Raw genomic sequence first — 25,924 nt, forward strand, 5'->3', positions numbered from 1 at the left:
CGCTGAAAACATTCATTCCAGTGTTTTATTGTATTTTTCTCACATCTCCATGGTAACTCGATGTCTCTCAGGCGGCGCTGCACTAAAAAAACCAGATACAGTTCTGTAGTGGAAATCACCGCATGGGCTCAGGAACACTTCTTTTTGGAAACAAGTTATACTTTCTACTAATAGTCAACAAACTGACTCCATGTTAGCACACCGATCCGTCGTACGAACACGAAGAGCTTCATTCATTTCGTTTGATTCGTTCCTGCTGTCCGAACATACGGAGGGTGCAGGCAGGTTGTTGCTAAAAGTGGGCGGGGCAGAATGTCCAACTGCTTCTCCCCAGCTCGTCCAAATATGGTCACATCCATTTTTTTTTTCCACATCCCCCCCTTCCCCCAGCTGATTTTTTTTTTTACGAGCTAAATATGAATTTGATCCTGGAACACTTCCGTTGTATTTGAACCTTTCAGGGTTTTTCTTGCTCGAATCAGTGAGTTTGAAGTTTGTGAACCAAAGAAGCAGAAACCTTCAGTCTGGAAATGTGTTTATTCTGCTGCTGGAAGTGGAAAAGCAGAACACGGAGTACAGCAAGCATTTACAACAGGACCTTCAACCCCCCCCCCCCATCGGTGATCCTATTTCCAGTATTGAACTAAACCTCAGCACAGAACCGAGTCAGAAGGTAAGCAAGCCCATAAAGTTCCTCGTTAACCAGGAAAAAACTAAGTTAAAAACCAAAAACTGCGTGAACACGTCTTCCACAAACCAAAAGCCTTTTTTTTAAATCTATTTATAGATTATACAAATACTTTCATATATATATATATATGTATTGATATATATATGCAAATGATAAGACACAAAACTACATTTTAAAGGCTGGAGACTTCACTACGAACAAAGATCTATGAACAGTTAAAGTTCTTGTGTGCGATGCCCCTGCAGGTCTTTTATCAAGTGTTAGCTTAGCATTGAAACGTTAACGAGACCACAGCGTCAGACGGCACGTTGAGCTTCTTATATTCAAAAAGAAAGAAGAGGAATTTCAGTTGGCCAAATTAATGCTTCACAACAGTAACAGTAACAACAACAACAACAACAACAACAAGGTCCACCGCTGTACAGATGAATGAAGGCGCCGGCGTTCGATCCGCTCAGAGGAAACCGGCGACACTTCAGCACCGAGGTCCGAAACCCGGCTTCAAGAAATCTACAACTAAAAAAATCAAATAAAAAAAAAAATGACACGCAAGTCGACTGGTTTGTTTGTGAGGCTGCGGTTGCACATCTGGAGCTTAAAAACAAAGAAGCCGGTAACGGGAGACAGCAGACCACATCTTTTTTTTTTTTTTTAGTACATTTCTTTCGGAGTATTAAATTCATAACGGAGAAGCTTTTTTAGAAGCTGTCATAATCTTTCTTGTCTTTCTTGCCCTCGCCCTCGAAGCTGTCCGTCCCGTCGCTGTTGTCGCGGCGACGCTTGCGGCTGTTGCGGACGTTGAAGCGCGGGTTCATCTGCGGCAGCGGGTCCATTCCCAGGACTTTGTGGATCTGACGGAACGCCAGCAGCCTCAGAGCGAACTGCAGGAAGACACAACGTCACGGGAAGGAAAACTCACTGTTGTTTTAATATGAAGCCCAACATCTGGAAACGAGCTGGGTTCATATGAAGAAACATAAAACCCAGATAACGGTATTCAGAAAGTACGACGTGTGATCAATAAGTTCGGAGAGTTTCAGTGATGCACACGGAGCAGCAGGAAGCAACGACCTTCATGAGGAACAATTCAGAGTTCAACACGTTAACGTGACCGCTGGTACGTGAACATCTGTGATATCACCGTGGAAACCTGAAGCTGGAGCAGAGAAACAGCAGATTTATGGGAAATCTTTAACGCCTGATTAGACCCGAGTGTTCCTGAGCCCATGCAGTGATTTCCACCAAGTCAAGTTTGATACACAAAAAACAAACCCAGCCCTGATTCTGTGGTGGAAATCACTGCATGGGCTCAGGAACACTCAGCTGTAAGCAGGCATGTTGAACATTTCCCATAAATCTGCTGTTTCTCTGCTCCAGCTTCTGGTTTCCACGGTGACATCACAGATGTTCACGTACCAGCAGTCACGTTAACGTGTTGAACTGACGGTGACCAGGAGAGGACACGCCCAATACTTCCTCATGAAGGTCGTTGCTTTACGTGATTTTAGAGTTCGTACTTGGGCACTTGAGGTGATGTCCTCCCTCTGCTGCTCCCCCATCGGTCCCAGGGTGTCCACGGCCTTCTTCTCACAGGGGTCCGTGAGGCCCGGTCCACCTGGGGACAACACACCAAACTCCGTGAGGCGGCGCTTCGGTCCAACCGATCGAGTGAAAGACAAACCTCGTCTTACCGTGGAGTAAAATCCCAGAAGAAATACATTCAAAGATGCGTCTGAGTGCGTCTCCGGGGCTGAGGGGGGCCGAGGCGCTGCTGATGGCCTTCTCCACGAGCAGCTCCATGGCCTGGACACAGCAGAGAGGAGGGCTGCATGTAGTGACGCTGTACTACCCGTGTTACTGGACGACTCCACCGGAGGGCGCACCAGTAAAACGAGGTTACAATCACAACATCCTGAACTGCCTGTTGGAAACCGTAACGACAATCGAGGGAGAATACAATTGCAAAAAAATGATTTTTTTTTTTACTTTGTCCTTCTGTTGTTTAAATGGCGGCTCGTGAACAGTTTTTAGGTGAATTACCGCCACCTTCTGGCCAAAGTAACTCATCACAAGAAGATTATCATGAGCCATTCTTTACGGTCACAAAAATATCGTGGTCGTTCTTAACATCTGGACATTTCGTTTTTGTATTCACCAAACTAGAACCACCGCGTTCACATATTTCTCCTCACGATTAACCCCAAAGTCCCACAATGCACGGCGGCACACACACACTCACTCACCCATCCGGGGAAGGGCGACCAGGTGGGAACCCGCTGACACAGGTCTCTCAGGATGCGGATGATGATCACACAGGACTGCAGCCCATTGGCTCTAGCCTTTTGATGCAATAAAGTTAGTTTATGGGGGGGGGGGGCGACCCGAGGGCGACAAGAGATGGACCAAACAGGTGAATCAGTTCCTTAAGAGGTCCAAACACTACTGTGCATAATGGAAGCTTTTGAGTATGGTTTTGACGTGTGTGTGTGTGTGTGTGTGTGTGTGTGTGTGTGTGTGTGTGTGTATAAGCCATAACAGTTTGCAATCAGCTGCCATTCCCAGTAGTCTTGTACCTCACAGTTAGTAAAACGGGGAGTTCAAAGTTTGCAAGATGCACAAGAAAACAACGAGGACTTTTCTTGCCATCTTCTAAACCCTGACCCCGGATTTTCTTTTTCTTTTTCTTTTTTCTGCAGGTATCTCACAAACAGGGACTTTTTAAAAAAAGTACAAGAGTCCACCTGAGAGGAGAGCATAGGGACTGAAAGAGCAAAGGAGATCTGCTTTACTTTGCCCGTGCTTTTGCTTGGTCGGCAGAATCACAGCAAACTACTCAGATCCTCCTTTTTCCTCTCAATCCCCATTCTACAAAAATATAGAGAATCAAAACGATACGAACATGAAGCACTTCTGGATGGCACAACGTGTGTGCTGGTTATTGTGCAGCCTTATGGAATCACATCTGACTACAATGCAGTACTTGGAAAAATTGAATAGAGAATACAAGGATGCCAGTTCTTTGCTGCTGTTTTTTTTCTTCTTTCTTTTAAAAAACAAAACAAAAATGTATATATGGTAAATTCAGATTAATTCGATTTATCATCAAAACATACGACATTAACCAGATCCTTGTTGTAATGGGTGGCATCCTTGAATATATAATTATTCTTTATTTTTTTTGCTTCGAATAGTTTTCCTCTTGGTTATAACATAAGAAACCGAAATGTGTAAGAACACAAATAAATGAATAAACAAGTAAATAATGCATCTCATAAGGCTACAATAAGAAAGTAAAATGATGTTCCGAACCTGGAACCACTTAGCGTGGCGCAGAGCAGCCAGAGCGTCAAGGCATTTTTGCCTGTCCAAGACGTCCGCTGGGTCTTTCACCAAACCCGAGGTTACATCTAAAAATGGATTTGAAGGGTCAAAACGGTGATGAGGAACGGGTGTTTGACCAGGTCAGCGAGGCTGGCAGAGAACAAACACGTTGCCACACATACCAGTGATCCTGTCCGGGGCAACCGGCAATCGGTTGCTGCTTCTCTGATTTCAAAGTAAGATCAAATAAAATGTGACACAACACGTGGTCGAGGCGGGAGGACGGACGGACCGACGGCGTCCCGCAGGGCTGAGTAGCCTTCAAACATTTACCAGACTGGTACTGACACCTGGACTCTGGTACCGACACCTGGACTCTGGTACCGACACCTGGACTCTGGTACCGACACCTGGACTCTGGTACCTCAACCAAACTTTGAATTTTTTTTTAATACCAATTTTACAACTTTTATTTTAAGAAAAATAAAATGTTATAAATCTTTCGCCTTCAAGCAGGTTTGTTTTTCGTAGCTACATTTTACCGATGTTCCCTAAACGCCTCACGAGTACGTTATTGCTAAATGCTACAATATAATAGCCTGGCTCCGCCCACCTACTGTGATTGGTTATTGTTTGGGAACCTTGACGCATGAAGATTTTTATATTAAGCGGCTCTTAAGTGCGAACCAATCAGCGCCCAGTGGGCGTGGCTAAGTGGGATGATGGAGACGTCGTTCGAACAATGGCGGCGGTGGTAGTTTCACCATAAGGAGATCAATGCTGATTGGTTAAAGGTGAAATAAGGCGTTCTAACGTCACATTTATCTACGTTGAAATGGACTGATTTGACATGTCGTTAAAGTCGAGGCTGCGTATGCAAACCGCCGTATCGGCTCACTGATGCTCACGATATTTACTCGTAGGTAAACGTAGCGTTGTCTTATGCAAGTTAAGCATTTTTAAACTAAAATTAGTGAGTGCGAATGATACGGAATGTCGAGGCACTTTTTTTTTAACACCCGATAGTAGATAGTATGGAAGTCATTCGTTCGGTGCGGTGAAAGTGGTTTCGCTCGGTACCCAGCCCTGCCGGACAGAACGTCCGGTCCTGAAGAGAAGTTATTTACTGACTCAGCATTAAAAGAGAAATAAAACTGGCGTGTTTGGAAGCTACAATCTGGCTCAACTCGTTTGAAGCCATTTTATCAGGTAATTGTGCTCGTCGTTACCGTGGAAATTTAGATCGGTTTCTTTCAGCAGACAGAGACGGGGGCTACTGATTGGTCAGTGTGAGAGTGTGTTGCAGAGAGGGGGGAGAAGGGGGGAGGGGGGGGCACCTGATAAAAAAGTGGCACGGCAATAGTAGGTGTGGCAACGTGTTTGGGATGTGAGAAAACCTTGGTCAAAAATCCTTCCGAAAGCTGTTGGGTCCGACTTATTAAAACCTCTGATGGGAGACGGGGGGTCGTCATAGAAACGAGGTCCTTGTGCTGGACTCGAATATCAAAAAGAGGAGGAAGCAATGGTTGCTAAAGAGTAGAACAAAAAAAAACTACCAGAAAACAACCAGATCCATGAATAACGGGGGGTTAGGATGTCACCATGCAGCGCTAACGTCAGCGGGGGAGGAAAACCCCGACAACCACCGCGGAGCAAAAAGGCTGAACGCAGGCGCAACCAAAGATTCCTGTCAGAGCCTGAACTGTCAACAATACTCCCCTAAGAGTCATTTCAATTTCAAAAACTTGATCTTTTGTCAATTCATTCCTCCTTTTTTTTTTTTTTTTTTCCTCTGGCACCAACGACATCACCAGAACATCTTTGATTTTAGCTGATCGTCCTACTTTGAGTCCTAAGTGTGCAAAAATAAAAAATAAATAAATAAAAAAAGAAAGAAGGAGTCAATCACCTCAGGGGAGCACTTTAGAACAGGGAGGGACCGCATGGTGAGCTGGTCACCAGCACACAGAAGGAAAGATTTGTTTCCTGTGGGATAAAATTATCATCCAATTTCCTGCTGACTCGGGCCGAATCTCACGTTTTGAGTCCCAAATCAGACTCGAGGAACACACGTGCCCTCCGATTTGTTTTTTGTTTGCTTATCGTCTCCTCGAGGAACAAATTTGGGTAAACAGATATTTGGGCGATACACGTCTCCCATTGATTATTGCTGAACAATAAAAAAATTGGAAACAATCCGCTGAAACACAGGAAACAAAACAGAATCTCACCTGGGAAGAACTAGACTTAAAAACACAATGCAAACACTGATCATGCTTTTTGTTTTTAAAAAAAGGATAAAAGAGCATCAGAGTTACAGAGCAAGAAGCGTCAGAGCAACACTGCTGGCACCTCCTTCATCTCTTTAACTGTGGGAGGTTAGGGGGGGAGGGAGAGAGGGGGGAGGGGGTCTCCTGAGAGCTCCCAGTTAAAGCAGATGATGTGATGTACTTTCAGCTGTTTTTTTTGGTTGTTGTTATTTTTTTTTGCAGCTCGGAGAACCAACAAAAACCCTTGAAGGAGAGGAAGTGATGAGCTTGCACTTTTCTGATCTGTGAAATCCAGATAACGTAAGAAGAGAGGACGGAGTGATCTGTTTTTAAAGTGCCAGCAGGACGGTGCTCTTCAGGGTGTCAACCAACATACTGAAACTGATTTCAAAGAGAGAGAGAAGAGAGAGACAAGAAGAAGAAGAAGAAGAAGAAGAAGAAGAGAGGTGCAATGGGGAAGAAGAAGAAGGCTGTGATGGGTTGCCCAACCTCCGTCCTGACCGCTCTCCTCTCGGATGACGGGCGACGTCAGCGTAATCGTCACTTGCATCTTCGGCTCGGCGCCGGACGTCAGGATGATGGCGGCCTCCTGGATCGATCCCTTCACTTCGTATTTTTCTGGTGTTACAAGCTGAAAAAAATAAAATAAAAGAGGAGTGTAGACGCCGACGTTAGAGGACGGCTAGCTGTTGCTACCGGAGACGAAACTTTAACTTTAACTTAATGTTATGAGAAGTTTTCTATCAGAGCTCTTTGTCTGAAGAGCAGACGGTGTTGACGTTGGTAAAGACAGTACTGTTAGCTGTTTGGGGAGGTGCTCCACGATGCTGCTGAGGAGGCTCTTGGTGGGTTTCTCGGAGCAGAGCAGGACCAGGTTGACGTTCTTGTCCCCGCGGAGCAGCAGACCTTTGGCCAGGACGCCGACCCTCATCACCCCCTTCAGGGCTCTGAGCGGTCACAGGGGGGGCAACATCACGTTAAATACAACAGATAGAGGAGAAGGATCGGGGGTCTGGGTCTGGTTCTGGTTCTGACGGCCTCACCTGTCTTTAGCCGGCTCCTTCTTCTCCTTGTCCTCCTCCTTGGGCTTGTCCTGGTCCGTGATGATGTCGGAGACCAGCTTGAGGGCTCGCTCCGTGATGGACACGATCTTCTGGATGGACTGCAGCTCGTCCTCGGAGGGGTAGATGGCGGCGTGCTTGGTCATGACGTAGCGGTCGTCGGAGGAGTCGGGCCGGCGAGGAGGCTGCAAGACACGGAGGTTCGTAGTGAAGCGGGTGGAGGATTTAAAACACTTTAAAATGGAGGAATCCAGATGGATGAGTCGTACCACGGGGCCCTGAGGCTGCAGGCCCGGCATGCCCGGACGGACCCCCAGCAGACCGGGGGGGGCCGGGGGGCCCCTGCGGATACCCTCCGTCTGGCATCCGGCGCCGGTCGTCCCAGTGGTGCTGCTCCTCCTCCATCCTCCTCCAGTACATGTCTTCTTCATAACGCCTGGAAACAGAAAACCAACTGTGATGTGAAACCTGAACCGAAGCGCCACCGAGAGGACGACGATGAACCGGACCGCGGTCGTACCTCATCTCCATCCTCCAGCGCTCCTCCTCCTCCCTCCTCCTCCAGTACTCCTCTTTCTGCATCTGCTTCCTCATCTTCTCCTCCTGGATCTTTCGGGCTCGGATGCTGGGCTTCACCTCCACCTGCAGCTCTGGGTTCACCTTTTTCTGCAGAACATGTAAAAAAAATATATTACATGGGGAAGAAAAACACGAAAGAAATAACTAAACTCCTTTCAGATACACGACGGTTTGTCCATTGATTGCTTGATTTTAGGCTCCGCCCCCTCCCTTCATTACACAAAGACATGCAGGAGAGCAGAGAAACAGACAGAAAAACAGCTGAGCGACTTCCTGTATTCTTAAACTGTGGGATTAATCAAGTCTCATCTTATTCTTACACATTTCATCTCCACATATACACCAGATACTCCGGTACTACTCCACCATAAAGAACCTTCTTTACGCTCTCGGAGCTCCGCCCCTCGGAGCTCCGCCTCCTGCTCCGATGAACTCGAACTAAAAGTGCACCTTGTACTGCAGCCGGTGCCTCCGACCCTTCAGGTGCATCTCCTTGGCGTTGGGGTCGTTGAAACTACATTCACACAGTTTGCAGTGGAAGCGGATGACTTTGCCTTCATCGTTTCGGACCTGAAATTTTTTTTGATAATAAAAACAACAACAAAGATATTAATGTTTTAAACTCCAGATCTAAACAGCGTTTTCCTGCTGCGTCGGCGTTTGGTACGTACTTCCTCTACGTAGTCGTGTCCGACGGGCTGCACGTCGCTCTGCAGCGCGGCGAGGGCCGACGTGGACAGAGAGTCCGACGCTTCGCTCTTCATGTCCTGAGAGCCCGAAGAGGGCGTCGCCGGTTTGGAGGACTCGGATTTGGACTCGGCTCGGGACTCGTCCATCTTCACCGTGGTCTGTAATTTATTCCCACCTGCGTTCATGCGGTGAAGAACACGGTTAGAAAACACGCAGATAGATGACGGCGTTGTTTTCAGGGTGACGGCGTCGACGCGTGTTTACCGACCGACGAAGTTGATCTTGGGGGTGCTGACTTTCTTCCCCAGCGAGGCCGAGCCGGCGGCGGACAGGCTGTTCGTTAACGGGTTCTTCACGCCGCTGACGATGTTGACGGACTTCAGGTAAGGAGGGCTGGAGGAGGAGGAGGAGGAGGAGACGCACATGGAGCCGGAGCTGCTCAGGGTGGCGGTGGTGGTCTTACTGGGGGCCGCCGTGGTGGTGGAGGAGGAGGAGGACTGGGTCACCATGCTGGGCTCGGTGGAGGGAATGGGCTTCCCCAGTTTGGTGTGAAGCTTCACCACCTGGAGAGCAGAAAAAAAATGTTCAACAGATTCTACAAAGTCTCAGTCTGAAGAGTCTGAAGAGATTTTGGCATCAAGTAAAAAGTTATAAAAGGATTTTTAAGCACAAAAGACTGAACACACCTTTAACTAACGATCCATCACGGTACAGATTATCAGCCATTAAACAACAAGTAGCTCCGCCCCACAGATCTGATTGGTCTGAACATTTGGAATGACATCACTAGAAAAATATCACTTCGCCTCCTCAATGGGAATATAGAATTAAAACTGACTTTCATATAACATGTAATATAATGTAGTTTCTACTTGTTAAGAAAACATGTTTATTTGGTCGCTCCGAACACCCGTACCATAACACCACGGATAGTCACACACATATTTGTTCTTCAGATATCTTTGTTCTTCAGATATCTTTGTTCATCAGATATCTTTGTTCTTCAGATATCTTTGTTCTTCAGATATCTTTGTTCATCAGATATCTTTGTTCCAACCAGACTGAGCTAGCTGATCAGTTTAGTGTTTCTATGTTCTGTATTTATTCAGTTGGAGACTAGAAGTCCTCTCTGTTGCTAAGGTGGTTGCTAAGGGTCGGACTACTTCCTGGAGTAGTAAACATTGGGTATGTTACATAAGAGTCTCCAGATTGTTTTCCAGTTGTTAGTCGTACCCCCGTGCGTTGCCATGGAAACTGAGATTGCACTAACAAAACGTTTCCTATGTTGAGAGTGAGTTGATATGAGTATATTATATTTAGACATTAGCTTGTATGATGTAAACATGTTCAAGTGAACGCGTCCTTCCCTCTCGGCGTCGTACCTTCTGGTGTTTGGCTCCGCGGATGTGAGCGGCGTACGCGTCGGCGCCGGTGCACGACACGTCGCAGAGTTCGCAGCGCAGCTGGTTCTGGGCGTTGCGGGCCAGAGCCCCCCCCCCTCCCCCGCTGCTGCTGCTGCTGCTCTGGGACACCTTCAGCGCCGCCTCCTTCTTCTTGTGCTTCTGGCCCTCCAGGTGCTCCTTGTAGGTCTGTCGAGTGTTCGGAGGGAGACAGAAGTGAGTTATTAGATTTTACTGCTTTCAGGTTGTTGGTTTTTTACTCTTTATGTTTGTTTGAATCACAAAGTGGTTTTACAAGACAGGACTTAAATCGTACATATTGCACCTTTAATACCGACATACGATGTGCTGCACCGAACTCACCTGCGGGCCGGCGCAGCTGATCTTACAGACGTCACAGTAGTGGATCTGGGGCGGTTTGGGCGGCTGCTTGGGTCGCAGCTGTTTATTCTGGAAGGGCGGTTTCTTGGTGAACGTGTTTCCCGTCCACGCTGCCGTGGCGGCCACGGCGGCCACCGCCTGCTTCTGCTGCTGCTGCTGGTGCTGCTGCTGCTGCTGGTAGTAACTGGAGGCCGCCGAGTACACCGCCGCTTCGTAGCCGGAGTACGAAGTTCCTGCAGGAGACGAGACCGCAGGCTCAAAAACTACTACAGCAAAAATAAACACGCTGACGGCAGAAATAATAAACATGTTTACAGCAGAAATAATAAACATGTTTACAGCAAAAATAAACACGCTGACGGCAGAAATAATAAACATGTTTACAGCAGAAATAATAAACATGTTTACAGCAAAAATAATAAACATGTTTACAGCAGAAATAATAAACATGTTTACAGCAAAAATAATAAACATGTTTACAGCAGAAATAATAAACATGTTTACAGCAGAAATAATAAACATGTTTACAGCAGAAATAATAAACATGTTTACAGCAGAAATAATAAACATGTTTACAGCCTGGTTCAAAAACGGTTTTGGTCTCTGTAGCTAATTTCCTTGTTCACGACAACTGTACAATTTTTTTTATAAAACTCACCGTCTATATTGTATTAAGGCTTATAAAGTTCTGCAGAATTAAGGGGCGGGGCTGCTTTGAGTGACAGGTAGGTGGAGTCACAGTTGGCGAGTTGCAACCAGGTTTCCTTCAACACCACGACGGCAACAGATTTATTACAATCAAAGTAAAATCTTCCAACACGTGAGGATTCACGTCGTTGCCGTTTTTCTGCCTCGTCAGCGTATTTAAAAATATAAACCGTTCAGTTTTCTTAGAAACACGGTCTCGTTAAATCCGGAGCATCTTACCGGAGTAGGTGACAGCGTTGGTGCTGTAGGTCGGACTCTGGGAGTAGGAGGGGACGACGGAGGCGGCGGCCACCGGCTGCACCGTGGAGGTCACCGGGTAGATGGAGAAGGTGGAGGAGGCGGCGCTGGGAGCCGCCGGCTTGATCACGGTCACCTGTCGGGTCTGCTGACTCTGAGTGTACGACGTCACACCCTGGCTGTACCCTTGTTTGGGGGCTGGAGAACAACACGCGTGGAGAAATAACACATTTTAAATGCATTTGGTGATGTGGGCGGGGCATTTGGTGATGTGGGCGGGGCATTTGGTGATGTGGGCGGGGCATTTGGTGATGTAAGTTCTGTGACAATAAAAGCTGTTGCAGTTTCCTATTTAAAGATTTTTCCTTTATATACGGATACAACTGTTTTTTTCCTCTTAAAAATCCCCCAAAGGGCCGATGAGTCTCATTATAGTATAAATAGGAAAAGGAGCAGTATCATTAAAATCAGTAACAGCATCACTTACTGTTATTACAGGAAACTCAAAAAGAAAAGTAACTTGGAGTAAAAACAACAAAAAAAAGGAAATTTCCTTTGAAGCGAAATAAAAGAATGACTTTAAATATAACAAATGTATTTCCAGATGTTTCAGGTGCCGGATGTAATCAATCTGTTTATATTGATGTGACCAGAGGAAGAGGATGACGAGACTCGGTCATGATCATGTAGTTTGATTCGGTATGAGTGACAGCTGTACCTGTCTGGTAGTAGGAGTCGGCCACGCTGGGTTGCGGCTGAGCGGCGGCGACGGCTGCGGTGGCGGCGGGCTGCTGGTAGTACTGCTTAGTGTCGTAGGCGACAGCCGGAGCGGTGGAGCGGACGTAGGAGTACGTGTCCTGCAGGGAAACACGGTGAAACTCAGGGTCGGCGCTTCGGCCCCGCGGCGGCCAATAAGAGAGAAGACGGGTGGCGTTACCTGGTAGTTCTGCGAGGTGACGGGCGGGGGAGGGGGGGGGCACCTCGGGCTGCCGCTGCGGGTAGCCGTAGTCGGTGGCGGCGTGCGTCGGCTGGTATCCTCCGTACGCCGCGGCGGTGGCGGCCGCCACGGCGACGGGGGCGGGCCGAGCGACCGCCACCGTGCCGGCGGCGGGGGCGTAGGCCGCCGCCACCGTGTGAGCCGCCACGGGGGCCTGATGGACGGTGTAGCTCGCCACCGTGGTGGGATGAGTGTACGCTACCCCGGCAGCTGGCTGCTGGCTGAGAGACGGGACACCAAACATCAGCCGGGACAAGTTCACAAGCTTTATTCTATAGTTTAAGATAAGATAACCACACACACACACACTATATATACATATATATATATATATACACACACTATATATACACTAAATATATAAACACAGTGATATGTAGAGAAATGGAAAGAAAAACTTCATTATTGCATGTAGGTGATTAAAAACAAACAAACACACAAGTCCCCAAAATCCAACAAAATAAATAAATAAATGCATTTTATTAATTTTTTCTTGTTTAATTTCGTATGTTTTTACACATTTCATGTTCTTGTTTTTAAATGAACGTTTTAACATGTTTTTATGACATGTTTTAATGTGAAGCACCATGTGATTTTCACGCTGTAAAACACTTTTCATCATATCCAGAAACTATTTCATGATTTTTTTTAATCTGAACACAATAAATGTTTATTGTTATAAATACATGTTGCTTCATTTCATATTTTAACTCTATTTGTTTAGTTTTTTTTCTGTATTTTTAAACGTTGCTTCACACGTGAACCACTGCATGTACGTTTGTTGTTGTGAAGCTGCATCTTTTGTATGAAAGACGCTCTACAAATAAAGTTTATTATTATTATTATTATTATCACTATCATTTATATCGACTGTGATTTTTGTTGTGATTGCTGTCGCCTATATTCTGTTGTTATTTGTTTCCATTACATTTATGAGCGATATTATTACGTAAACACTGTATTTTCTCTAACTGTCATTTTGCCGCTCTGCACTGAATTTTCTTTCAGATTTGGTAAAATCTTGATTTGAATTTGTTGAAAATGGATCTGACTCCGACCACCTGTGAGTCAGACAGCAGAAGTTTACACTTTGTGTTTCCAGATGTTTGAACACCTTTATGAAGCAGCCTCCTCCGGTTATCTTTAGTTAACCGGGATCACGGTTGGTGCTCCGTCAGGTAACATCCAACTGCAGCGATGATGGAGGAGGAGGAGGAGGGGGGAGGAGGGGAGGAGGAGGAGGGGGGAGGGGGAGAAGGAGGAGGGGGGAGGAGGAGGAGGAGGAGGGGGAGGAGGGGAGGGAGGAGGAGGAGGAGGGGGAGAAGGAGGAGGGGGAGGAGGAGGAGGAGGAGGGGGACCCCCCCCCCTCCCAACCTGAACAATGGAGGCGGTGGGAAGCACAACCCGTAACCCCCCCCCCCCCCCCCCCCCCCCCGTTAACCTCAAACCCGCATCATAAAGCAGACCCCCCCCCCCCCCCCCCCCCCCCCCCTCACCTGTACTGGGCGGCAGCGCCGTGGGTAAATCCAAAGTAATTGCCGGTAGCCATTTTGGCATCTTCACCGAGCCGGCTGGGCACTGCGGAGGACACACACACACACACACACACACACACACACACACACACACACACACACACACACACACACACACACGGAGGATGATGCTAAGCTAACGTTAGCAGCGCTCCAAGGTCTCTCCGTTTTAACTCCTCACGTCGTCTCGACGTTTCAAACGGAAACTCAAAGTGTTGTAAATATGACGTGATAAACGGTCTCCGGTCTCCGGTCGAACATACTCACCATAGGTGAAGGAGACAACTGGACATATGGGAATCATTGGTTTCGTGTATTCTAGCGACACCGAGCAGCGCAGCAGCCGATTTATATTACATGTCGCACCCGGAAATGCCGTCATGGCGCATGCGTGCGGACGATGAGGCCAGCGGGCCGGTAGGGGTGCGGTTTTGTCCGGTCGGAGGTCCCGGAGGTGGTTTTGTCCGGTCGGAGGTCCCGGAGGTGGTTTTGTCCGGTCGGAGGTCCCGGAGGTCCCGGAGGTGGTTTTGTCCGGTCTGGGGTCCCGGAGGTCCCGGAGGTGGGTTTTCAGGGACCCGAACCTCCACCTGGACGGTCCTCCCTCTCAGCAATCACTTTGATCAGGTTTATAACCGTCACGTGGTCAAAAGGACACCCCCGCCAGGTGTACTGTCACCTGCAAACACGACGTCCACCTCGTAACTGCTTCATTTACAATAATTGGTGCCCCATTACTAAAAATACATTTCTATTAAGCTCGTTCATAAATGTCACGTCGCTAAAAAGTAATGAAAACATTAAAAGAGAAAATGATGTGACGTGTAGTTAAAAAAGAAGATTGTCCAAAAGCTGATTAATTTGGTAGTGCCCTTACTTTTGGAGGAATGTACTTCTGTTGATAAACACTGGTGTAAATAATACATCTTATTATAATAATAGCCAAATTATAGATCCATAAATGTATATTTACAGGTAAAGAGTTCAAACAATAGCCGACATTTATTTAAATCGACACTCTTTTTTATTTTTCTTATTTTTCTTATTTATTTTCTTATTATGTTATAAGACATGACACGTGAGACTACAAAGTAGACAGGACTTGACATGACATGGTTAATGCAATGATAAATTATGATACAAATAGGTAAACAGACAAATAAATTAAATAAGCAATAACTACATTGTAGAGTAAAATGGGTTGATAAGTCAAAATAAATACAATTAGTAGTAGTAAAAGAACAATGTCTTTCCTAGTAATAACAGAGAAAACAGAGGAAAGGGCAGAGATTAGTGATAATAATACTGATAATAGTAATTAATAATAACAGTGATGAAGAAAGTAATAAAATGTTATCTTAAAAAAATAAATAATTCAACACTCTCTAAAACTTGCACTATGTTAAAATGTTTACATAAATCTTTAGATTATAATGTTATTTCATTTTTTTTACGTAAATAAAATACTACAATGGTAATAATGGCACCATCAGTCCACCTCTCACATTAAATGTCTTCAATATTTATTATATATTATTGTACATTATGATATTTGATAAAAGCTGTGATTATGATGGTGAGTGTCATAAATGATGGAACAAATGAAAATATCCTGTTTTATCTGACGCAGACAGATTTATCAGAGTTCACAGCAGCATTTCCGGTGTTTAAAGTCACCAGCAGGGGGCAGCAGCACGAGGCTGCTCTGACTGACCAGAACAACAAGAAGAAGACGGTTTCCCAGCCTGCACTCCTGCTGCGGAGCCCGACGTTACCGAACAAGCTGCCGGTCAGCTGAACCGGGAAACACGCGCAGACTTCGGCCTCCACGCGGCCACGATGAGCGGCATGCGGACCATGCTCACCTCCTTCGGCATCGCGGGCGTGCTGGGGACCGGCTACGGGATGTGGTCCGTCATCTCTCCGGGGGAGGAGAGGCGGAAGGAGATGCTCAAGGTGAGTCTCTGGAAACACAAACGGTCAGCGCGTGTTGTTGTTGTTGTTGTTGTTGTTGTCGTCGTATTCTACAGACTTAGAAAAGACTTCTGTCTTCCTACCAAACTAATGACTCTAACACGGAGTCTGCTCTTTAAAAACAACACGGGACACCTGACGTCCGTCCGGCCGATCCAAACACAAACTAGAACCACCTCCTCCTGGTTGTTTCCATCCTCCAAACAGTCAGCTGTCAGTCTCTGGACTCACGTCGACTCTGCAGTGAAGACTTTGAAGGACATTTGTCCAATAAACCTGATTGTGATGACAACAGACGATGCTTCAGATCTGGAAGTTGCTGCAAAAGAAGCTCCAGATTCTACGTTCAACACGAAGGACCGAAGATCTAAACAATCAGCAGTTTCAGGGTGGACACTCAGGACATGCACACCATTTAACAAGTCCAAAACCAAGTTTCAACCAGTTTAAAACTAGTCCAAAGTCCATTTAAAAGTAGTCTAAAACTGGGTTGAAAGCCAGTTCAAAACCACATCTGAAACCAGTTAATAGCAAGTCTAAAAAGCAAGTCTTGAACCGGGTGTTTGTGTCCTCTGATCCCTGTGTGTCTCACTGTGGGCGGAGCCTCCACCTCCGCTCCACTGACATAACTGATCCGACGTGTCTCTGCCTCCCGTCAGAACCTGCCGGAGTCGAACCCGATCAGGATGGAGGAGACGCGGCAGAGGAACGCCATACTGATGCAGGTGCTGAAGGAGGCGGCGGAGACCAACGACAACCTGGCCCGAGGATTCGGACCTCCTCCCAAATAACAGACGGGCCGAGCCTGTTTTAGTGGACGTGGTGTGAATGCGCAGCGCCGTCGTTACTCTCTGATGTCATCATGTGAAGACAGATTTACCTCCGGATGCTAATGTTGTTTATTAAAAACCTCCAAATAGAAGCACGTCTTCTCTCCGTCTCATTCAGAGCTGCGTCCTGATGAGGAGCTCGTCTTTCTGCATTAGAGGCTGATTTCTGTCTCATTCCTGGATACTGGAGGCAGCTGAGGCTCAGGAGGGAGCTGTGGTCACGGGCACGGTCGCCGTAGCAACACTGGTCCAACAAGTAACAGGCACGTGTCACACCGATGTCTCTGGCGCCGCAGACACCGTTAAAAACTACGACTACAAACATCAACACTTGTGAGCCTCTTTTTTCTGAGTATCTCGAGCAAATGTGCGTCGCTAAACAGGCTCACACACGTTAGCATAGCAGCAATGTCGTAAAACTACAAACTACAATCACTCAAAACGCAACGAATGCACGTCAACAACAATATACGCGAATATATGAACAACTACAGAAAACGTGAAATAGACACGCAGGTCCACGACAGAAAGCGTGAAATAGACACGCAGGTCCACGACAGAAAGCGTGAAATAGACACGCAGGTCCACGACAGAAAGCGTGAAATAGACACGCAGGTCCAAAGACTCCAAAGAAATCCTAGAAATTAGTGAATACGAAATGAAATTTGAATAATTTACAAGCATAAATGGTAAAAAAACAAAAACAAGTTGAAGTAAAAATGAAATCTGACTACGTGACAGTAAATATGTGAGAAAAAGTGAAACCTGTCTGATGAATAAAGTCTGATAAAGATTCACAAAACCATTGTGTGCACAAAATACACAAAAACACATGGAGCTATGTCAATTACTGCTCGTACATCGTACAAAGAGGATTACAAGTTTTAATAATTAATGTACATCTTTTTTCAAATGGATTTTAATTAATAATTTAATATTTGCAAAACATCATGGCTTTAAGATCTTTGCACTGAGTCAGTAGGAGCAGGTGCAGAACAAAATATAAGTCCCATAATATCCCTGGAAAGAGAAAGAAGGCTTATTCTGTAAATGATCTGTTCTTTAATACTAACAAGTTGAATTGAATTGTTATTTTTCACAACATTAAGGGCTTTTATATGAAACCAGAAAACCTGGTTTCAGCTCCATATGTTTGGATTTGTGGATGTAAAACTAATTTTTTCTATTATCCATGAGAAAATCCATAAACTGATCATCCATCAATCATCTGATCGGCTCGCTTGTGTGTTCTCGCGAGATCTGCGCACTTCTCGCATCTAAAAAGTCAAATCCGTCGATTTCCGCTTCCTGTCCAGAGACCCGCTCTTCTTCATCACATCATGTAAGCATGAACAGTCTGAAAAGACGAACTGGTACCGAGTCTCCGGGGAGGTTCTGGGTTCGGCGGAGGGACCGGGTCGGTTGTTTTTAGGGGTTCGGCCGTTACGGAGCGGCGCGGTGGCGGAAGGAAGCTTAACGGGGACATGAGCGGCTCCGACTCACGGCGCTTAGCTTCGGCCTGGTCGTGACGGAGCAGGCGGCCGCAGATAAAAGATGTCGGAGGGAAACGGAGGGAAACGGAGGAGGGAAACGGAGGAGGGAGCTGGAGGGAAACGGAGGGAAACGGAGGGAAACGGAGGCGCGACGCGCTCACGGCTTAAAACGACGCTAATACCCCGCAGGTCGGTCACAACGTGCGGCCTCAGTTAACCCGCAGGTGCATCGGACCTCCAGGTGGGCTGCTGGGGAGTCACCGCGGGTCCCTTCAGCTGCAGTCGATTAATCGATTAGAGGGATTGAAAATTAAACGCCAAGTATTCAGAGACTTCAATATTAAAGACAAATTAAATGCTAAAGTTGTTTTGGTTGCAGCCTCTTAAATGTGAATATTTTCAGCTTTCCTTCCAGATAAACTGAATATATTTGGGTTGTGACACATTTGCAGACTTGAGGCCGACAAACATTTCAGAGAACCTCGAGCCTCTTTATAATAATCGAGTCCATATTTGAGCTGTCTAAGTAAAGTAGATTTAGATCAGGTCTAATGGCTTCGACATGATTAAACAGAAAGATGTGAAATGTGCCTTTTTATCATCGTTATTTACAGAATTAAAAGCAGAAAACCGAGAATCTGTCACTCAGAGCCGGAAGTCAGGTTCCCCTTGACGTTCCCCTTGACGTTCCCCTTGACGTTCCCCTTGACGTTCCCCTTTAGGGTGATGGATTAATTGTAAAATGAAGCTACAGATAAATTAATAATGAACCAAATCGTTATTTCCGCGAACCTTAAAGACTCGTGTAGAAGATCTTTAATTTACAAACTGCCGGCGTTAGTTCCTAGTTTATCTCGGGGGCGTCGGGGTCTGCGATGCGACCCGAAAATATCATCACGATATTTCATGGAATTTCTGGTGACAACTCATTTTTTTGATGATTTGAGAAAATAGTGAAAAAGTGCAGCTACGCACATAAAAGAAGTCGGTACGTCAACAAGTCTGAATATTATCGTTATCGTGAAAGGATAAAAAAAAAAAAAGGTATCAAAGTTTTCCCGATATTATCGTGAGCGGTCGGATGTGGAACTCCTGCTGGATGTTTATTGTTTTTTACGTTTGTTTGCCCGTCGGAGAACGTCTGACTGTTTTTATCGTCTCGCTTCCAGAATCATTAAATATTAACGTCGCAACGCCTCGAGAGGTTTTAAATATTTGATGACCGGTGTGTGTTTGTTAGGAACGATTCCAGTTCTCCTTTAATTTCATTAAAGACGCGTCTTTAATCTGTTTCATTTGTGAACCGTTAGCATGCAGTAAAACTATTCTTTGTTGTCGTCATGTTACCTGTGACTTCTTGTCCACTGACTGAATAATGTCCTCACCTGTTGACTTTCTGTCTCTGCAGCATGCCAAAATCAAAGGAAGTGCTGTCCTCCACATCTGGAAGTGACTCCGACAGTGAAGTAGAGACCAAGGTTTGTACTTCAATACCTCCAAAGCTTCCAGGTCTGAAAAATGGTTCTGATCCAGAAGTGTCTTCAGCTGCAATACCAGCGAGTGCCACTAGAGGTCGTCTCCAAAAAGCCTCCGGCTCCATAGACTCCCATTCAACTTCTCTCATCAAATCCAAAGTGAATAAAATGTGTCCATCAGTTATCTCGGTGTTGTTAGCTAAAGTCACTCCTTCTTATTAGTTTTCTGGAGGTCCATCTGAAAATAATCCCTCATTCATTAGAAAAGAAGATTCAAGAAGACCTGTTTTTGGGGGCGTGTCTGTTTGATTGACAGGCCTGTGGTGCAGTCAGGTTACAGCTATCGGTGGGCGGGACGTAGTATCGTCAGGTTTCCAATCAGATCCACCAGCTGGCTCCTCCCCCAGCTCGTCCAAATATGGTCACTTCCTGCTCCAAACAGCTCCGAACTATCAAGATGGTGACGGACAGAATCTGAACTGGAGGCAGATATCACGAGTTTAAGATCAGATTTGGTTCATTTTCCTGACGGAAGCTTTAGCTGCACATGGTCGAGTCAGATGTTGGAAAAATTTTAAAAACTTGACAATAATTTCTAGTTTTTGAGTTTCTGATGTCATTTTAAAAAAGAAAAAAAAGTAAATGTGTCAATAAATAACGTGTGTTCACCATCTTCGGTCTGTTTTGCGTTGTAGGTGAAGAGAAAGAAGCCGAGTACACCGGAGAAACCAGCCAAGAAGCCAAAGAGCGGCGAGAGCTCCAAGCCAGGCGGCTCGTCCAAAAGCAGCAATAACGGAGAGGACAACATGTTCCAGGTGAGGTGGACCGACCCGCGAGACACTTTTACTGCCAGCATGGTCGGACAGAACATGAAGACAAAGGGTTTGGGGGAAAAAATGGAGGCTGACGGTCGCTGTGCTTCTTTTAGATCGGAAAAATGAGATACGTCAGCGTCAGAGACTTCAAGGGGAAAGTCCTGATCGACATCAGAGAGTACTGGATGAACCAGGATGGAGAGATGAAGCCGGGGAAGAAAGGTAATCTCAAAACCCGGTAGTACAGTATGAGGGTCAATCTAATAGTTCAGACTGTCCCTGAACGCAGCACGGTGATGCACACGGAGCAGCAGGAAGCAACGACCTTCGTGATCCACACGTTAACGTGACCGCTGGTACGTGAACATCTGTGATGTCACCGTGGAAACCTGAAACTGGAGCAGAGAAACATCAGATTTATGGAAACGGAAAATCTTCAACACGCCTGCTTCCAGCCGAGTGTTCCTGAGCCCATGCGGTGATTTCCACTACAGAAGTAACTGGAGCTGCCTGAGGTTCTTGAAGACGCTCCACCTCTTGGAGGAGAGTCCCAAACTTTTAACCCTCTGAACTGTGTCGCCGTGGCAACAGGGTTCTCCACCATGACAACAGCCCCTCCCCCCACTCGCCAGAAATCCGATGTTTCTCTGCTTCAGTTTCAGCTCCGTGTTGAAATCACAAACGTTCACGTTGAAGTGTTTTGGCAACTTTTGTCATCTTTTTCCCAACTTTTGGAAGATTTGCACACAGATATGACAATAAGGGTCCAAAATGATGATTTGTTGAGGGTAGAAACCTTTTAAAACCCAGAATACCGCCGGTCTTCAACCAACTGGAGAGTCGACTGAATACTTCCTGGTGAAGGTCGTTGCTTCCTTCATAAGAATCCGTTCTTGGTGTTTGTTGGTTTGCGGTTGTAAGACGTGTGTTCCCGTGGTGTGTTGCAGGCATCTCTCTGAACCCTGAACAGTGGAACCAGCTGAAGGACCAGATCTCAGAAATCGACGACGCCATCAAGAGAATATAAAAACATTCCCGTTGAACTAAAATCGAAACGTGTCGGCTGATTAGTTTTGTAAAAAAGAAGCCCGGGTTGTTTTCTAACGGACTTGTTTCATTTGTAGTTTGTAGCTGTGGGTTTCGTGTGTGTGTGTGTGTGTTTTTTCTGAGCTGTTGTAGTGACGGGTGGTGTGGGTGGACCTGGAGGTGGGCGGTGGGTCGGGGGGGGCACCAAATATATATATAAATATACAGTCACGTTTTTTGTATTGAAGAATAAAAACTAAGGCACTAAGCTCGGTAGTGTTCAGTCGGTGTGTACGTTCACCGTTTCGATGACCACGTAGATTTCAGTCACCTCGTTTCGTCTGACCTTTGTAACGTGTCGTAGTCGGTATCAGCAGGCCGGGCCCGGTCTGTCATGTTGTACCTGCAGGGGGGTGGGGGGGACCGGGTGGGAAAATAAAACAATACTGTAAAAAAAAAACAAAAAAACCTGTTGAAAGCTTTGTGTTCAGAAGTGCGTTACACCAACAGGTGTGTGATGATGTCACCGACCTCACATCTAAAAACATCATATATGGAATAAAATACGTGTGCGCACGTTATAAATACACAAAGTCCAACATTGAGCTCATGAACCACCAGTAGCCCGCGACCCGGTTCTGAGTAGATCGTATCAAAGGTTGTTTTTTTTTAACTGTTCTAAGAGAACGAAGCTATCTACGCAATCGATTAATGACCTGGTTTTGGGGGCGTGTCTGTTTGATTGACAGGCCTGTGGTGCAGTCAGGTTACAGCTATCGGTGGGCGGGACGTAGTATCGTCAGGTTTCCAATCAGATCAGCCAGATCCACCGCTGGCTCCGCCCCCTGCTCGTCCAAATATGGTCACTTCCTGCTCCAAGCCGCTCCGAACTATCAAGATGGTGACGGACAGAATCTGAACTGGAGGATTCATAATGTTCACAAACCAACGATGACATCACTGATGGTTGATGACCTCACTGATGGTTGATGACCTCACTGATGGTTGATGACCTCACTGATGGTTGCCGCTTGGCTCCAAATAAAAACAGGTACTTTAATACTTTTACTTCAGTAAGGTTTTAAATGTAGGATTTTAACTTGTAACTTGTCACAGTGTATATTTCATATCCTGTCGGGTAAACTGGGCCCTAAATACAGTTTTTTTGTTGTTGGAACAGCCCATCTGATTAGTGGTAAAAGTCCCAGAGTGTTTACTCTGATTGGTTCTGTGTTTTTCGATGTCTTCTGGTAAATGGGTTCATTTTTTCCCGGCCCGGTTCGTTGTGATTATCCTGTTCAACACTCTCGGGCTCCACTACGACTTCCCCTCCGGCTTCTTATCAACTCCTCATCCAGGTTTCCTGTTGTTGAGGTTTGCTGGCTGTTCTCGCTGCTTTCTGCTCCCTTAATGGAGTAAACGTAGCGTCGTATTGGGTCAGTGAACGCACCGTGAGGGAAGGATTCAGATTTCTCCCACTTCATTGAAGGAACATGTTTTCTGTGTTTAAGGGGAAATAAAAGATATTAGTTTGTGTTAATTATGCATAATAAACCTCCTGCTGAGTTACACAATATTTAGGAGGTTCCACTGTGTGACCACAAGGTGGCGCCAGCGGTGCGTGGGTGAGCTCCAACCAGCAGTAGTCATCCAACCGTTTCCACCTGTCACCCTCTACACACATGGTTCTCCAAACACAACACTTACATCTGCAAACGTTAAAGAAATTAAAAACATGTTCCGGCAGCAGGTCCGACTGTTTTACCAGGAAGCTCACTGACAATTCAAAACGTGTTTTCCCCGCATAATGCAGGTAAACATGGCGTCATTGAACCGTCCATCCGGGAAATCATTCACAGAAATTCACGCAGTCTTCGCGATATGTTTGCAATTTTGCAAAATTCATGCTTTTTGTTTTTCTTCCGCAAACAAGCTTTTTTGAAAGTATTACGGCATAAAGTCCGATAACGACAGATCCTGAATGTGACTCATCTTGAAACTGCTGATTGTGTAAATCTTCGGTGAAGCATCCATGTTTTGAGATTTATTGAGTCTTTGCAACAACATCTCAATGAGTTTGGAAAGATAAAACTTGGGTGGTAAGCGGAGGCAGTAGTTGTAGTTTCAAATAATGTCTGATGTATTTGTCCGACCAAATTTACTTCTCTTCCAGTTGTTTTTCTTCTTGTATTGTTTAATGGGCGACGATCACAGACGGTTTATTAAAGAGTTTGTAGCTTCAGGTCTGTAAAATGGTTCTGATCCAGAAGTGTCTTCAGCTGCAATACCAGCGAGTGCCACTAGAGGTCGTCTCCAAAAAGCCTCCGGCTCCATAGACTCCCATTCAACTTCTCTCATCAAATCCAAAGTGAATAAAATGTGTCCATCAGTTATCTCGGTGTTGTTAGCTAAAGTCACTCCTTCTTATTAGTTTTCTGGAGGTCCATCTGAAAATAATCCCTCATTCATTAGAAAAGAAGATTCAAGAAGACCTGTTTTTGGGGGCGTGTCTGTTTGATTGACAGGCCTGTGGTGCAGTCAGGTTACAGCTATCGGTGGGCGGGACGTAGTATCGTCAGGTTTCCAATCAGATCTGTCAGATCCAACGCTGGCTCCTCCCCCAGCTCGTCCAAATATGGTCACTTCCTGCTCCGAACCGCTCCGAACTATCAAGATGGTGACGGACAGAATCTGAACTGGAGGATTCATAACGTTCATGAACCAACGATCACTGCTGGATATTTGAACCTTTCAAAAAAGCTTTGACAAACATATGTAGATGTTCCATCAGAGAATAAAAGTATAACTGCCTTTAAAACACAGTGTCGTTGTTTTTTTTCCTCCCTCCGTCGTCATCAAGTTAAACGGACGACAATCTTCTCTCCATCAGTTTTAAATGTGTGGAACCGTAAATCAAACCGTCCGTCGTCCCGCTGCAGCAGCTTCTCCGTCGATCCTCCCGTGTTGTTTGCTCTGAGCTCGTATTTCAGAGTCCAGATTGGCCTATTTGTCTCAGACGGGACCGTCTGTCCCGTCCTCCTCCTGTCTGGGTAAAGTTCATGTTGTCGGGCCCGCCGAGGAGAAAAATAAAAGCGTGCTGGTGAACTGTTTGAAGAGGATTTACTGTTTACTGGGTGACCTGTGTGGTTGTGGTGGTGGTGGTGGTGGTGGTGGGGGGTGTGTGTGTGTGTGGGGGGGTGTTTGTTGACATTTCCCAGGGTGCTCGCTGCTGTGTGGACATGTGTCTCCAGCAGGAAGGACACGGAACAAAGCCCGGCTGGAGGAAAATAAACCCACTCCTGAAGCTCCGGGAGACTCGTTGGAGAGTTATTATTCTAAAGTGACAGATTGAGACTTGAATGTTTTCCATATTTACTGATATTTTAGCAGGTGACTCCACCTGCAGGGTCAAACTGTTTCCTCTGATTGGCTTTTGTCCTTCTGAGCATGCTCTCTGTGGGGTGTGCTGTTGCCACGGTGACCGAATTAACTTCACGCCTGTCTTGACGGCGACAGCGGCGACCTGAAGAATCACGTTTTATCAGGTTTTCTATCTTTAAGGACGTCTTCAGAGAATTTCTTAAAAATTTGGCAAAAATGTTCACTTGGTCCCGAAGTGTGAATTCATCAGTGACCTTTGACCTTTTTGATGATCAAAATCTGCGACTTCACTTCAGTCCCGTGAACACGATGTCCCAGAAGACGCCTTACGTGAATTTCTTTAAATTTGGCTTCACTTGGACTGAAAGGATGAACTGATTAGTTTGGTGGTCAAAGGTCAAAGGTCACCGTGACTTCACAAGACACGTCTGTGGCCATAACTCGAGAATTCAAACGCTTATTATGACATAACTTCACGTAAATGTCAAAAAATTAGGACATTTTATATCCGAAAGGTCAAAGGTCAGCTTCTGTTTTTCCCGTCCATCCAGCTGATTCACAGAAGGACAGACGGAGGCCATCTTCCACATGTCGTCACGTCCTGAATCTAAACTCTGCTGATTGTGTCGATCGTCTGTGTGTCGGATCGAACATGTGTGCGTGAGGCATCGTCTGTTGTCATGGCAACAACTCTGTCGTCTATCAGAATCCCATTTATTGGTCAAATTCCTTCAGTCTTCACTGCAGATATGTTGAGTCTGGAGACTGACAGCTGATTGGTTGGAGGAGGGAAGCGACCACGAGGAGGTTTCAGGGCCACCGTACATTTCTGCTTTCTTTCTGAACATCACCTTTAAATAATCAAAGTCATTATTTCATCTCAGATCAGTGATGAACACGAAGACGGACATTTATTTATCTCAGATCCATCAGGATTTAAAGCCAGCGGAGGATGAGTTGTGCTTCCAGTTGTTTTCTAAGAGGAAGTTCTTGGCAGCGTGTTCGACTGTCCGACACCGAGATGTAAAACTTCTCCTGTATAAATACAGGAAATGGCCCAGGC

General features: G+C 45.9%; 3 protein-coding genes across 4 annotated transcripts; 2 read left to right on the forward strand and 1 right to left on the reverse strand.

Annotated features, from left to right (window-relative positions):
- Positions 1 to 518: 518 nt before the first annotated feature.
- On the reverse strand, positions 519 to 14,259 carry zfr (zinc finger RNA binding protein). The gene is given in 22 exon segments (XM_069145353.1): positions 519 to 1,572; positions 2,209 to 2,306; positions 2,383 to 2,494; positions 2,935 to 3,030; positions 4,001 to 4,098; positions 6,772 to 6,913; positions 7,079 to 7,229; positions 7,326 to 7,528; positions 7,613 to 7,672; positions 7,674 to 7,779; positions 7,864 to 8,009; positions 8,373 to 8,492; positions 8,594 to 8,787; positions 8,881 to 9,175; positions 9,995 to 10,201; positions 10,376 to 10,626; positions 11,321 to 11,536; positions 12,057 to 12,195; positions 12,276 to 12,314; positions 12,316 to 12,556; positions 13,832 to 13,913; positions 14,138 to 14,259. Coding segments are annotated over 22 exon segments (3,294 nt in total). The 5' UTR covers positions 14,253 to 14,259; the 3' UTR covers positions 519 to 1,389.
- A 1,271-nt stretch (positions 14,260 to 15,530) lies between these two features.
- uqcc3 (ubiquinol-cytochrome c reductase complex assembly factor 3) lies at positions 15,531 to 16,763 on the forward strand. Its single transcript, XM_069145358.1, has 2 exons — positions 15,531 to 15,823; positions 16,501 to 16,763. The coding sequence occupies exons 1-2, from the start codon at positions 15,707 to 15,709 to the stop codon at positions 16,630 to 16,632; spliced, it is 249 nt and encodes an 82-aa protein (XP_069001459.1). The 5' UTR covers positions 15,531 to 15,706; the 3' UTR covers positions 16,633 to 16,763.
- Positions 16,764 to 17,914: 1,151 nt separating this feature from the next.
- Positions 17,915 to 21,867, forward strand: sub1b (SUB1 regulator of transcription b). 2 transcript variants are annotated; one of them, XM_069145357.1, is made up of 5 exons: positions 17,915 to 18,013; positions 19,573 to 19,642; positions 20,335 to 20,454; positions 20,568 to 20,676; positions 21,402 to 21,867. In XM_069145357.1, the coding sequence occupies exons 2-5, from the start codon at positions 19,574 to 19,576 to the stop codon at positions 21,479 to 21,481; spliced, it is 378 nt and encodes a 125-aa protein (XP_069001458.1). In that variant the 5' UTR covers positions 17,915 to 18,013; position 19,573; the 3' UTR covers positions 21,482 to 21,867. The 2 variants fall into 2 exon arrangements, with proteins under 2 accessions (XP_069001458.1, XP_069001457.1); XM_069145356.1 differs by lacking the exon at positions 17,915 to 18,013 and adding an exon at positions 18,290 to 18,353.
- Positions 21,868 to 25,924: the final 4,057 nt, after the last annotated feature.

This window comes from Embiotoca jacksoni, unplaced genomic scaffold (genome assembly GCF_022577435.1).
Source record: "Embiotoca jacksoni isolate LCO1_2020_lvr unplaced genomic scaffold, fEmbJac1.0.p SCAF_122, whole genome shotgun sequence".
NCBI classification, from domain to species: domain Eukaryota; kingdom Metazoa; phylum Chordata; class Actinopteri; family Embiotocidae; genus Embiotoca; species Embiotoca jacksoni.

Excerpts from the sequence above, each read along its gene's own strand:
- uqcc3 (XM_069145358.1), top strand. The coding sequence starts at position 15,707 with ATGAGCGGCATGCGGACCATGCTCACCTCCTTCGGCATCGCGGGCGTG. Across the intron at positions 15,824-16,500 it reads GGCGGAAGGAGATGCTCAAG|AACCTGCCGGAGTCGAACCC; the intron begins GTGAGTCTCTGG and ends GCCTCCCGTCAG.
- sub1b (XM_069145357.1), top strand. The coding sequence starts at position 19,574 with ATGCCAAAATCAAAGGAAGTGCTGTCCTCCACATCTGGAAGTGACTCC. Across the intron at positions 20,455-20,567 it reads GAGAGGACAACATGTTCCAG|ATCGGAAAAATGAGATACGT; the intron begins GTGAGGTGGACC and ends TGCTTCTTTTAG. Across the intron at positions 20,677-21,401 it reads GATGAAGCCGGGGAAGAAAG|GCATCTCTCTGAACCCTGAA; the intron begins GTAATCTCAAAA and ends GGTGTGTTGCAG.